This window comes from Rhineura floridana, chromosome 2 (assembly GCF_030035675.1).
Source record: "Rhineura floridana isolate rRhiFlo1 chromosome 2, rRhiFlo1.hap2, whole genome shotgun sequence".
Taxonomy (NCBI): domain Eukaryota; kingdom Metazoa; phylum Chordata; class Lepidosauria; order Squamata; family Rhineuridae; genus Rhineura; species Rhineura floridana.
Window position 1 is genome coordinate 171,927,125 of NC_084481.1, and position 13,444 is coordinate 171,940,568.

The 13,444-nt window shown below is 43.3% G+C and overlaps 1 protein-coding gene across 7 annotated transcripts in view; it reads left to right on the forward strand.

Annotated features, from left to right (window-relative positions):
• Positions 1–12,414, forward strand: part of FSIP1 (fibrous sheath interacting protein 1) — a 156,073-nt gene extending 143,659 nt beyond the window's left edge. For 2 of the 7 annotated variants that reach the window (XM_061611471.1, XM_061611473.1), the window contains one exon: positions 12,210–12,413. In XM_061611471.1, coding sequence (XP_061467455.1) covers positions 12,210–12,244 — 35 coding nt within the window. In that variant the 3' untranslated portion in view covers positions 12,245–12,413. Of the gene's footprint in view, positions 1–12,209 lie in introns of all 7 variants that reach the window. The other 5 variants (XM_061611472.1, XM_061611468.1, XM_061611470.1 and 2 more) reach the window with 5 other exon arrangements.
• The last annotated feature ends 1,030 nt before the right edge of the window (positions 12,415–13,444 follow it).

Sequence of the window (13,444 nt, forward strand, 5' to 3'; positions counted from 1 at the left end):
GAATTATGACGCCTGCTGTGTGTGTTCTGAACTCATGCCCATCATGGCATGCCCAAATCTGTCAGTAAATGAATAAAGCATTGGGTCAATGAGTTGATAAATGCCTCACTAAGAAAGGTATAGTTTCGATACCTATTAAAGAGACTGTAGTGAGATCCCTTCTAAACAAATAATCATTTGGCCCTTCCAGTTTGAACAAATATCACCCCACCTCAAATTTCCCTTTTCTGGACAAGGTCAGTCAGCAGGTCCAGGTTTTATATATTTAGTTCCATTCCTATTATGTCCTACTTCTGTCCCATTTCAGTCCCATGATCCCCTGGTGGCTGACTTGTGCTGGAGATAGATGGTGGAAATGTAACTCTTGATTTTCCTGAATTTCTTGGTGCTGGGGTCTCCAATTTGGCATCCATATGCTCCATGGTGTCCTCAGACACACCCTGTTGGTGCCTGCCATGACATCCTGTCCCTCCCAATTTTTTAAACTGAGATTTTCTTTGCATTTTTTTTAAACAGGTGGTCCTGGGCTGTCTAAAAAATGGAATGCAGGCAATCAGACACCCCATCCTCTTACATCCATTTCCTCAGAACACCTCTGGGCCCCATGTTATGTCCTGTTTTTTGTTTGGTTGGTTGCATCTCTGGTATGTTTTGCTTGCTTTTTCTTTCGTGGAAGTTCTAAACTGGTCCTTGACAGCACTTTCAAACTGGATTTTGGTGAACAAACTGAAACTTAATCCTAACAAGATGGAAGCATTGTTTCCTGATGTCAGTGAAGGTTCTAGAGGAGTTGTTCATCCTCCTCCTGATAGGGTTGCACTCCTCTTGAAGCAGAAGAAGCTTAGCTGCAATTTTTCCTGGAGATATCAGATCTAGCCTCAACCATTCACATCCAAGTCAGTGCCAGGTTGTATTGCTGTAATGCACTTTACTTCAAGCTGCCCTTGAAGACAGTCTGAAATTTTCAGTTGGTTTAAAAAGCTTTGTCTGGGGTAAGCATGACAGACCATATTATGCCAATTTTATATCGGCTTCATTGTTTCCAGGCCCAATTGAAAGTCATGGCTTTGGCCTTTAAGTGCTAAATGGCCTGGGATCAGCATGCCTCAGAAATTGCCTCTTCCCATATGAACCTGCTCAAAATAATCATATGAGGCCCTTCTCATTGAAACCCACCAATAGAGTTGTGGCTGATGGCAATGAGAGATAAGGCCTTTTAGCATATACCTAAATTGTTGATAGCCACCCAAGAGGTTCATCTGACCCCTTCTTTGTCTGTTTTAAAACGGATGTATTCCTGCAGATGATACATTTGATTGCTGCTAGTTGTTGGTATATTTTGTGGTTGCTGTTTAATTGGTGCTGTTGATTGTTGTTTTAAGACTGTATTTTAGCTTATTTTGTTGAATCTTTTTAACTTTATGCACCACCTTGAACATACCTAGGTAAAGAAAGGTGGGATATAAATATTTAAATCTGCTATCAGTAACCAGTGATACAGGAAATACACACTACTGTCATATCATGACATAAGATAAATTCTATTAGATGTATGGATTGGCAATGGAAGGAAGAAATGCATTCATAGGAGCCATTTTCAGCTGCAGATTTACGTTTACTGTAATGTTTACTTGGCCTTTAGGTGCACCTATGCTGCTGAGATTTAAGTTAACGTAACTATGCATAGGCTCATAGCCCTTAAGTATGTCTGCATTTTGCCCATCCTTTATAACAGTGATTTCTAAATTGTTTAGTTTTAGATGTAATAATAGCAACGTATTGCTATTATTAACATTGTTATATTTTTAATAAGCATATGATGATGATTGTAGCACCATCACTGCACCTAGCACTTTTCAGAGTTGCATATGCAGAAGTAGGCCTTTGTTCTCAAGGAGCTTACAATCAAAAATAGAAGGGAAAGTGAGACAAGCAGAGGGAGAGATGAATGTGGGCAAATACTGTTACACATACTTAAAACTTGGATACAATTATGAATGAAGATTAAAAAGTTAAGCTATATTGATTACCATTTTAACTTTTTAGATGGGAAGGTGAAGCTGAAAATTTTCACTTGTTACTGTGAAAGCAAGCCATATGTGAATGTGCTCTTGGAAGGTTGTTCTCTCTCTCTTTCCCTCCCCCCACCTCTCTCTCTCTCTGTGATGAGGGAGAGAGCCTACATCCACAGATGGGATAATGCATGAAGAACCAGATATGGAAATCCATACATTTGTAAAGAATTTTTTTTCTGGTAGCTAAAAGCACAATAACTGACACACAGAAATCTGCTGCGCTTTGGTCATCCATATAGCAGCAGTGGACTTTCCCAAGTGAGAATATAGCTGAGCAAGGATTTCTTGTATCAAAAGTGCAATATTGTGTCCAATGAAACACTTCCATGGAAGGCAACAATATTGCTTAGCTAAACATGTCATATTTTCATAGTGTAGTGTCTTTGTGCCCATCTAGTGGTCATCATGATTAACTGGCTGAGAATTGTAATTTTTAATAGACTATAAGAGATTCTGTGACAGAGACCCAAACATACAGGCTATAAAGCAGATGGATTTTGCATCCAAGTAGTTATATCCTGTTGGTTTCAGTGGAAGAAACTTACACACGTGCTTGACTCTCCCATTAAAATCAATGGGACTTAAACGTGCTTAACAAGAGCTGGATTACGCCCATGGTATTTTTTGAACTCTCACCAGGGGGTAATCTCCCAAGGACCAGCACCAACCCTGTAAGGTAGGTAGACCACCACCATGCCTTCAACCTGGTCACCCATTGTGGGCCAAGCGGAAGCCTAAAGTGCCAGAAATTGACCTGCCAAGGATTCCAAAAGACAAGAGCGAAAGATGCACACCTTGTCTTGGAGCCTTAAGGCAAAATACCCAATTATACGGTAGTCTATAGCTAAATGGCCAACGTGTTGGATTCAGAGCCAAATTCCCTCTGAAATGTATTTAAAATATTTCTATCACACCCTTCTACCCTATAACAGGGCACTCAGGGTGGCTTACACTAAAATCAAATGCATACATAATAAAATTGTACACAATAAAGATCACAAAAACATTAAAATAAATGAAAATACATAAAATACAATTAAAATACAGAAAATATAATATACAATATACATACACACATATATGTGTCAGTCTAACATCTTTCAGGTACATGTGGGTGTAAGCAGTCCCTCAGGTACATTGGTCCAAAGCCATTTAGGGCTTTAAAGGTCAGAACCAGTACTTTGAATTGGGCCCGGAACCAAATTGGGAGCCAGTGGAGTCAATAAAACACAGGGGTGATATGCTTCAGTTAACATTCTGGCTGCATTTTGAACCAACTGTAATTTCCGAACTGTTTTCAAAGGCAGCTCCACATAGAGTGTGTTACAGTAATCAAGCCTCAATGTAACCAATGCATGTGTCACTGTGGACAAGTCAACTCCCTCCAGGAATGGGCGGAGTTGGTAGACCAGTTTGAGTTGGCCAAAAGCACTCCTGGCCACCATAGCCACCTGATGTTCAAGCAGCAGGGCAGGATCCAGGAGGACTCCCAAACTGTGGATCTGCTCCTTCAAGGGGAGTGCAACTCCATCCAGAATAGATTGCAACCCTATCCCTGGCGCAGCTTTCCCCTTGACCAGCAACACTTCTGCCTTGTCTGGATTAAGTTTCAGTTTGTTAGCCCACATCCAGCCCTTCACAGTCTCCAGGCACTGGTTTAGAATGAGCACTCCCTCCCTGCAATCAGGTGGTAGGGAGAGATAGAGTTGACTCATCAGCATATTGATGACCTTATACTCCAAGCCTCCAGATGACCTCTCCCAGCAGTTTCATATAAACGTTAAAGAGCATGAGAGACAGAATGGAACCCTGCAGTACCCTATAGGCCAACAGCCAGGGGGTTGAGCAGTAGTCTCCCAACACCACATTCTGGGTCCTGTCTGTCAGGTAGGGCCAGAGCAACCTTAAAACAGTGCCTCCCAATCCCATCCCAGTTAGACGGCCCAGAAGGATACCATGGTTGATGGTATCAAAGGCCACAGAGAGGTCCAGCAGTACCAACAGGGATGCACTTCCCCTGTCTGATGCCCGGCATAGGTCATCAGCAGGGCAACCAAGCTAGTCTCTGTCACATGACCATGCCTGAAGCCTATTTTAAAAGGCTCTAGATAGTCCAATTCATCCAGGAAACTTGGAGCTGAGCAGCCACTACCTTCTCAGTCATTTTGCCCAGAAAGGGGAGATTAGAGACTGGATGGAAGTTGTTAAGATCCACACGGTCTAACGAAGGCTTATTTAACAAAGGTCTTATCACAGCCTCCTTCAACAATGTTGGCATAGAACCTTTCCTTAGGGAGGTGTTAATTAAATATGCCAACCAGTCAGCCACTCCCCCTCTGGCAGATTTGATTAACGAGGATGGGCAAGGGACATCTAAGATGGCGACTGAGGCAGATGCTCATTCTAGAGCTCTGCATTTAGCCTGTTAATTTAGCCTTTTATTACCAACTTACCCGCTACCCCAGGACACAGAATAGATTTGGGTACATCCGAACAACCACTGTTTCTTTCTACTCTGACGGAGGATCACGGGGCGAGTGTGGCGGAGTGCGGGTCGGTTTATCATCTTTACGGCCTTCGTCTCCGGGACGCCGCGGTTTCGAGTTGCCTTGATCCTGCTGCTGCCGTTGTGTTGTGGTCCGGGCTGTTCTGCTGCGCTCCGGCGGTTGTGCGCTGCTGTCGTCGCCGCTTGCTGCTTGTGTGCTGCTTGCTGCCGCTGCAGGAGTGCTTCCGCCGTTGTTGTCGCTGCTCTTTCTTCGGGCCTTGACTTTTGGTTGCGGTGGCGTCGCTGCCCTTGGTCCGCTGACGTCGTGGGTGCCGTTGTTGCTGCCTGCGGTTTGCTCTGCTGCCGTTCGTCCTGCTCTTCGCTCTGCTGTGCTGCGCTGTTGATCGTTGCTGTTATTTGTTGGTTGCTCGGACGTTGCTTTTGCCATCGCTGTCTTCGCCATTCTGTTCATCATCGTCATCGGAGGTTGTTGTCCTGGGGGCGTGAACGACGCATTTGCTGCTTTGGGGTGCTGTCGCGGCTTCTGTTTTCTGTGTTTCATCGTCGTCCTGCCATCACTTTGTTGTTGCTGTCTCTTTAAATGCGGCTACTGTTACCAACTTAGCTGCGGTCTTTGAGCTTGCAACATTTTAACTCACTGTTGCCACCTGGATGTAATTAATATGGTTGAATGTGTATGGTGTTTGTATGAATGATAGTTGGTTGTTTTCATTTGGAAGTTGTGTAGTTATTTAATTAATTGATTGGTTGTATTGTGTGAATTTTTATTGTTTGAATGAGGACGTGTGTGTGTGTCTGTGTGTGAACTCTTGTATGTATTGGTGTTAATGCGTACTGTTTGGTGTGAATGTAATCAGGTGTATGTGCATTTGTGAGTTTTAGTTATTTAATATGTGCCTGGGGGAGAGTATTATATATCGTTCGGGGAGACTTTCGGGGGCCCCAATTAGCGTAGTGACGGGTAATGGGAGGTATGGTGTTGTGAGGAGAACGGGCCAGGTAAGGGGAACTCGTCCCAGACAAATAGTGCCTGTGACTTGTTCCGGTTCTCCTCACATCCCCAGCACTGCTGGTTGTTTTGTCAGTCAGCCTTCGGATCTCCATATGCTGTTATTAAACGCCAGGTCGGTACATCATAAGATCTCCCTTGTTCATGATTTGATTGTGGAGGAGGCTGCCGACCTGGTGTGTATAACCGAGACCTGGGTGGGTGATCAGGGAGGAGGTGCTCTTTCCCAGATCTGCCCACCTGGGTATATGGTTCAGCATTGCGGTAGAACCAAAGGACGGGGAGGCGGGGTTGCTGTGGTCTATAGGAGTTGTTTCTCACTCACCAAGCACCCTGTCCAGGTGACGACTGGCTTGGAATGTCTCCACCTTGTGCTGGGCCAGAGAGACAGACTGGGAATTTTGTTGGTGTACCGCCCGCCCTGCTGCTCAACAAATTCCCTAACAGAGCTGACAGAGGTAGTCTCGGAGGTATTGTTGCGGTCCCCTAGACAATTGGTACTGGGGGACTTCAACGTCCATGCCGAGACTGCTTTATCTGGGGTGGCTCAGGACTTCATGGTTTCCATGACAACCATGGGGCTGTCTCAATTTGTTTCTGGCCCGACGCATGTGTCGGGACATACCCTTGATTTGATCTTCGTCACTGGACATGGAGATGGTGATCTGGAGGTTGGGGATTTATCATCTATTCCTTTGTCATGGACTGATCACCGCTTGCTGAAGTTTAGGCTCACAGCAGCCCTTTCACTCTGCAAGGGCGGGGGACCTATTAAATTGGTCCGCCCCCGGAGACTAATGGATCCTGAGGGTTTCCAAAGGGCTCTGGGGGGTTTTCCGACTGAGAAGACTGGCGCTCCTGTCGAAGCCCTGGTTGAACTGTGGAATACAGAAATGACCCGGGCGGTTGACACGATCGCTCCCATGCGCCCCCTCCTATGCAGAGCTCATACAGCTCCATGGTATACCTTGGAGCTGAGAGCGATGAAGCAAGAGAGGAGGAGGCTTGAGTGCAGATGGAGGTGAACTCCCGATGAATGCAATTACACCTTGGTAAGTGCTTGTTCTAAGCAGTATATAGTAGCGGTGAGGGCAGCAAAAAAGAGATATTTTGCTGATACTATTAAGTCATCACTCTCCCGCCCAGCGGAGCTCTTTAAAATTGTGCGAGGGCTTTTACATTCTGGCCCTCGGGATATTATAGATTCATCTGTAGCCCGCTGTGATGAGTTCGCCGAGCACTTCCAAGATAAGATCGCATGCATTCGCCGGGACTTAGACTCCAATATTATAGCAGTTGGACCTAATGAAATATCCAGATCACGGTCTTGTCCTCATTTATTGGATGAGTTTCAGTCTGTGCAGCTTGAGGATGTTGACAGGATCCTTGGACTGGTGCGGGCGACCACGTCTGTACTGGATCCTTGCCCCTCTTGGCTGGTGAAAGCTGGCAGGACCGGAACCGCCGGCTGGGCGAAGGAGGTAATAAATGCCTCTTTAAGAGAGGGAGTGGTCCCTGACTGCCTAAAAGAGGCGGTGGTGAGACCACTCCTGAAGAAACCCTCCTTGGACCCAGACAACTTGAACAACTATAGACCTGTGGCGAATGTTCCGTTCCTGGGCAAGATCCTGGAGCGGGTGGTTGCCGGCCAGCTCCAGGGGCTCTTGGATGACACTGATTATCTTGATCCATTTCAATCCGGTTTTAGGCCCGGTTTTGGCACTGAAACAGCCTTGGTCGCCCTGTATGATGACCTTTGTCGGGAGAGGGACAGGGGGAGTGTGACTCTGTTGATTCTCCTTGATCTCTCAGCTGCTTTTGATACCATCGACCATGGTATCCTTCTGGGAAGACTCACGGAGTTGGGGGTACTGCTTGGCAGTGGCTCCGCTCCTACTTGGTGGGTCGTCACCAGAAGGTAGTGCTTGGGGAACATTGCTCGACACCCTGGACTCTCCATTGTGGAGTCCCACAGGGATCGGTACCGTCCCCCATGCTTTTTAACATCTACATGCAGCCGCTGGGTGCGGTCATCAGGAGTTTTGGGGTGCATTGTCATCAGTATGCTGATGACACGCAACTCTATTTCTCCTTTTCATCCTCTTCAGGTGAGGCTGTTAACGTGCTAAACCGTTGCCGGGCCGCGATAATGGACTGGATGGGGGCTAACAAACTGAAGCTCAATCCAGACAAGACCGAGATGCTGTTGGTGAGTGCCTTCTCTGCCCAGATGGAGGATGTTCATCCTGTTCTTGATGGGGTTACACTCCCCTTGAAGGAACAGGTTCGTAGCTTGGGAGTTCTTTTCGATCCTTCCTTGTCTCTCGAGACCCAGGTGGCCTCGGTGGCACGAAATGCTTTCTACCATCTTCGACTGGTAGCCCAGCTACGTCCCTATCTGGACAGTGACGACCTCGCCTCAGTTGTTCATGCTCTGGTAACTTCTAGGCTGGACGACTGCAATGCGCTCTACGTTGGGCTGCCCTTGAAGATAGTTCGGAAACTACAGCTAGTCCAGAATGCAGCGGCCAGATTGTTGACGCGGACCAGAAGGTCTGCTCATATAACACCTGTTCTGGCTCGTCTGCACTGGCTTCCTATTTGTTTCCGGGCTAAATTCAAAGTGCTGGTTTTGACCTATAAAGCCCTACACGGCATGGGACCGCAATACCTGGTGGAACGCCTCTCCCAATATGAACCTACCCGTACACTGCGCTCAACATCTAAGGCCCTCCTCCGGGTGCCATCCCATCAAGAAGCCCGGAGGGTTGTGACTAGAACTAGGGCCTTTTCGGTAGTGGCCCCCGAACTGTGGAAAAGTCTCCCCGATGAGGTGCGCCTGGCGCCGACGCTGCTATCCTTTCGGCACCAGGTGAAAACCTTTTTATACTCCCAGGCATTTTAAAGTGTATTTTAAATTGTATTTTATAGTGTATTTTATCAGTATTTTCATTATTGTTGTATTTTGATGTTGTTGGTTCTTTGTTATTGTTTGTTTTGATCTTTGATTTTGTTATACTTATTGTATTTATATATTGTGCTTGTTTTATCTCTTATGTACACCGCCCAGAGAGCCTTTTTGGCTTAGGGCGGTATATAAATTAAATTAAATAAATAAATAAAAAGGGTCAAGAGAACAAGTAGTGGCCCTCATTTCTCCCAGAGCCCTGTCCACATCCTCAGGCTTTACAGGCTGAAAAGAAAAATGACCGGAGGAAGCCTCGGGGACATCTGGCACAACTGTAGTTAATGAGGAGTCCAAGTCAGTCTGCATGCAGGCAATTTTATCTGCAAAGTGCCTCACAAACATGTCACAACAAGCAACTGAAGGCTCAGAGTCTAATGTAGGGCCAGAGCCCAAAAGACCCCAGACCACCCAGAAAAGCATCGCCAGATAACAATGAGTAGACACAATGGTGGCAGAGAAGTGAACTTCCTTCGCTGCCATCATCGCCACATGATAGGCTGGAAAATGAGCTCTAGCCTGTGTTCGTTCGGAAGCAGGTTGAGTTTTTCTCCATCATCCCTGCAGTTTCATCAGGCCCAAGATTTGACTAAACCAAGGTATATTACGGGTCTTCCCTGGTGGGAGAGGGCACTTTGGAGCAAATGTGTCCACTGCCCAGGTCACCTCCGTATTCCAGAGATTGACCAGGGCTTCAGCAGTATCGCCAACCATGCTGGGAACATCCCCCAGACCATTCATGTAACCATCCAGATCCATGAGTCTCCATGGTCAGACCATCTTAATTGGCCCTTCACCCCTGCAAAGGTTACCAGGAGCACAAAGTCTAAACCTTGTCAGGTGGTGATCTGTCCATGACAACGGAGTCACTAAGAACTCCTCCACCCTCAGATCACCCTTTTCCTGTCTCAAACAAAACACAAGATTAAGTGTGTGTCCTGCCACATGCATTGGTCCAGATGGTATTAGAGACAGCCCCATGGTTGTCATGGCAGCCATGAAGTCCTGAGCTCAACCTCAGCATGTATGTTGAAGTCACCCAGAACAACCAGCCTGGGGAACTCCAATGAAATGGCTGGTAAATAAGAGCTAGCTTTATTAAAATAAAATATAAGTGCAATAATATAGAAACAAAATAATTCCTTAAACCAAACACTCCAAGGATTAAGTAAAATACAAAACACAGAGAATTCAGGTCACAAGAAAAAACACACAAATCCATCCAGCCTATTCTATACTTACACTCTAGCAAAATAGGCAGAATAACTTCATGGTTCCACATCTCCCCAGAGATATATAGCCTGGATAACAATAGGAAGATGAACCCCAACATCAGGTAGCACCAAGGAACATTGGGGAACAAAGACCCAGAATCTTAGCTCTACTTTTATTGGGAAAAAGCCCAGCAACAGCCAGAAATTAATTACCAATCAGAGGATTTTCTGATGATGAAATCTTCCAGAGCTTTTACACCTAAAGGTTGCATACTTCTCCAACCTTCCCAGGCCTGTGGCTTTGAGGTACCAGTCTCAGGCTGATAAGCAGCTGTTCTTACTCCCTGGCTAATTAATTGGATTCAGCTATGGGAACTGACAGTCTCATAGACTTCTAGAGGCCCTAATTCAGGCAAGATGTTTCCTCCGGAATTCCTTGCCACAGAACCATCTTTATTAACATACCTTAGCAAACCAGGCGTTCTTGACAATAGCAGTGATAAATGAAATTGTTTGGGTTAATATTCTGTTTGATGCATAAGGAAGCTTGTGGGAGAGGTCCTAAGAAACAGGAAGCAGAGAGCAGGAATAAATGGGCAGTTCTTTCATTGAAGGGATGTAGAAATTGTATTGTAGAATCGCTGATGTAGAAATAAGTTAGAGACATTTGATTTTTACCATGTTCATAAATGATCTAGGTATAGGGGTGAGCAGTAAGGTGGCCCAGTTTGCTGATAACACCAAATTGTTCAGGGTGGTTAAAACAAAAAGAGATTGTGACTTCAAAAGGATCTCTCTAAACTGGATAAATGGGCAGTAAAATAGCAAATGCAATTCAGTGTAAGCAGGCATAAAGTGATGCTTATTGGGGCAAAAAATCCTGATTTCACATATAGATCTAAACTGGTAGTGACTCACCAGGAATGAGATCTTGGGGTCATAGCAGATATCCTGAAGAAGATGTTAACCCAGTGTGCGGCAACTGTGAAAAAGGTTAACTCTATGTTAGGGATCATTAGGAAAGGAATTTAAAACAAAACTTCCAATATTATAATGCTGTTATACAAATCTATGGTGAGACCCCACTTTTCTGGTTATCCCACCTCAAAAAGGATATTGCAGAGTTGGAAAAGATTCAGAAAAGGGCAATTAAAATAATCAAGGGATTGAACCAGCTTCCCTATAAGGAAAGATTATTGGCTTGTTAATTTAGAAAAAGGTGAGTAAGGAGTGGGACAAGAAAGAGGTATATAAGATTATGAGGTGCGCCTGGTGCCGACGCTACTATCTTTTTGGCGCCAGGTGAAAACCTTTTTATACTCCCAGGCATTTTAAAGTGTGTTTTAATAGCATTTTCATCATTATTTGTATTTTGGATGTTGTTTGGTTCTTTTATTGTTTGTTTGTTTTGTTTTCTTGATTTATTGTATTTATTGTATTTATACATTGCTTGTTTTTTTATCTTTTTGTACACCGCCCAGAGAGCCTTCGGGCTTAGGGCGGTATATAAATTAAATAAAATAAAATAAATTAAATTAAATAAATAAATTATGCACAGTGTGGAAAAAGTGGGCTGAAAATTCTCCCCCCTTCTTTCATTAAACTAGAACTTGGGGCCATCCAGTGAAGCTGAATGTTGGAATATTTAGGACAGACAAAAGGAAGTACTTCTCATAGCATATTAATTTTACCACAATATAATGTGATCTCTTACAGACATAACAGTGGTGGCTTATAGGATTACTTTCAAAAAGTGAATCTAAGAGCACATGGTTGTAAAAATCAAGTTGAAATTGCTTGTAGACATTTGGGGGGGGGATGATAGTGTGCAGGTCTCTAGATTTCTATTAAATCCTGTACATAATTTTGTCCCAGAAGGGGGAAAAAACATAATTCCAGCCTAACCCTTAAAAAAGGATTCCTTGACTGTCTAATTTTAGTTTGGAAAGGGCTTTGTAAATGGTAAAAAAAAGGGCTTTGTGAATGGTGGGGAAAAAAGGAAAACATTTTGGTGAGAATAGACAAGGTGTGTTGTTAGCACCTGTGGGATATAGTGATACTAACACATAAAGGTTAAACATTAAGGCGATCACATCACCAGTGGTGGTGGGGGAAACTATGGGAGCTAAGGTGATGGGCATGAGCTTACCATTGTAGGACTCCAGCTCACATCAGCCCCAGTCATAATGGTCAGTGTTCAGGGAAACGTTGGGGACATTTATTGTTGTTGTTAAATTAGTAGTAGTGGTAGTATTTGAATTTATATCCTTCCATTCCTCCTGAAGGAGCCCAAGGTATTGACTACCCCTGGCCTAGGCTGTGGCCAGCAATGCCCAGAGTGGGCTCATAGCAGCAAAAAGAATAAGCAGCTTTTTAAAATTTATACTTTTGAACACAGTAGATTTTTCAGTAATCTAATAATGGTTTTATTTCTGTGCAGAGAAACTGAAAGATGAAGATGTGAATGAAGAATAATATGCTGCTAACTTAAACCACATTGGTAAAGTCTGTTTCAATGGTTTTGATTTACATAAAGATTATTTCAGAAATCATCATCCATATCTGAGCTATAAATCTTATTCAATAAAAAACATTTGTCTCATAGTCAATACTTTTTATCTTATTTTCTTGTGGCAATTGAACCTCTCAATAAAGCATACTCTGTTTAATTGATTTCTGAGAACAGCTTGAATAACTTGCATGCATGCTAATGTTTTAAAAAATCCCAAAGATAGGGTTTTAGGCTCTTCTACCTGATTTCTAGTTATGAAATCTTGAAGGGTCTTAGGATATAAATGTTATGTGCATGCAGTATAATAGCAGCTTTATGTACCTGAGACCAAAGTCCACATTCCTTACAATGAGCAGAGACACATATATAAATATGAACAGAAGAAGTCTTGCAAATTCATCTAAACAGGAGGTATGCAGAACACGGGATGCTCAAAACTCTAGCTGTTTTCTGTTTGAACCTTAATTTCCTGCTACTTAAAGGAATCACGACATGTTTGTTCTTGTTCGTTATGTGAGGATGATTTATTTTTTTAAAAATCTGAGGGGAAAAGATTTGCACAATGCTACCAGTGGTTTTATATTTGTCTTCATGGCTTATTTACCTATTATTTCTAGAACATCTACAGTTAATGGATACTGTGCAAAAAATAATAATAATAAAAAATAAAGACATAGACTTTTTATTGGTTTTGGGTAGAACAGAATACAAAACAAATCTACAACAATGAGAGAAAATAGTGCAGTTGACAATAGGAATTATTGTACCTATAATGCCCTAGGGAGATAAGCATATATTTAAATGGTTATTGTCCTGTATTGTTTTCCAGAACTGCCTTTTCATTGTTTAGTAGAAATAAAGATATGGACTTCTTTAGCATTTATTAATCATTACTAATAATCTGTACTGCATTTTATAACAATAATTAAAACCTTAGCCCCCTGCTTGTTGGTTTACAATTTAAAAATGACAGACAAACAAGAGAGTAAAAGGGAGCAATATTATTTATTTATTTATTATTTAATTTGTATCCCGCATTTCCTCCCGGCAGGAGCCCAGGGTGGCAAACAAAGCGCTAAAAACACTTTAAAACATCATAAAAACAGATACATAAAAACAAAACAGCGTTAAAAACATTTTAAAAAAAACAACTTTAAAAAAGG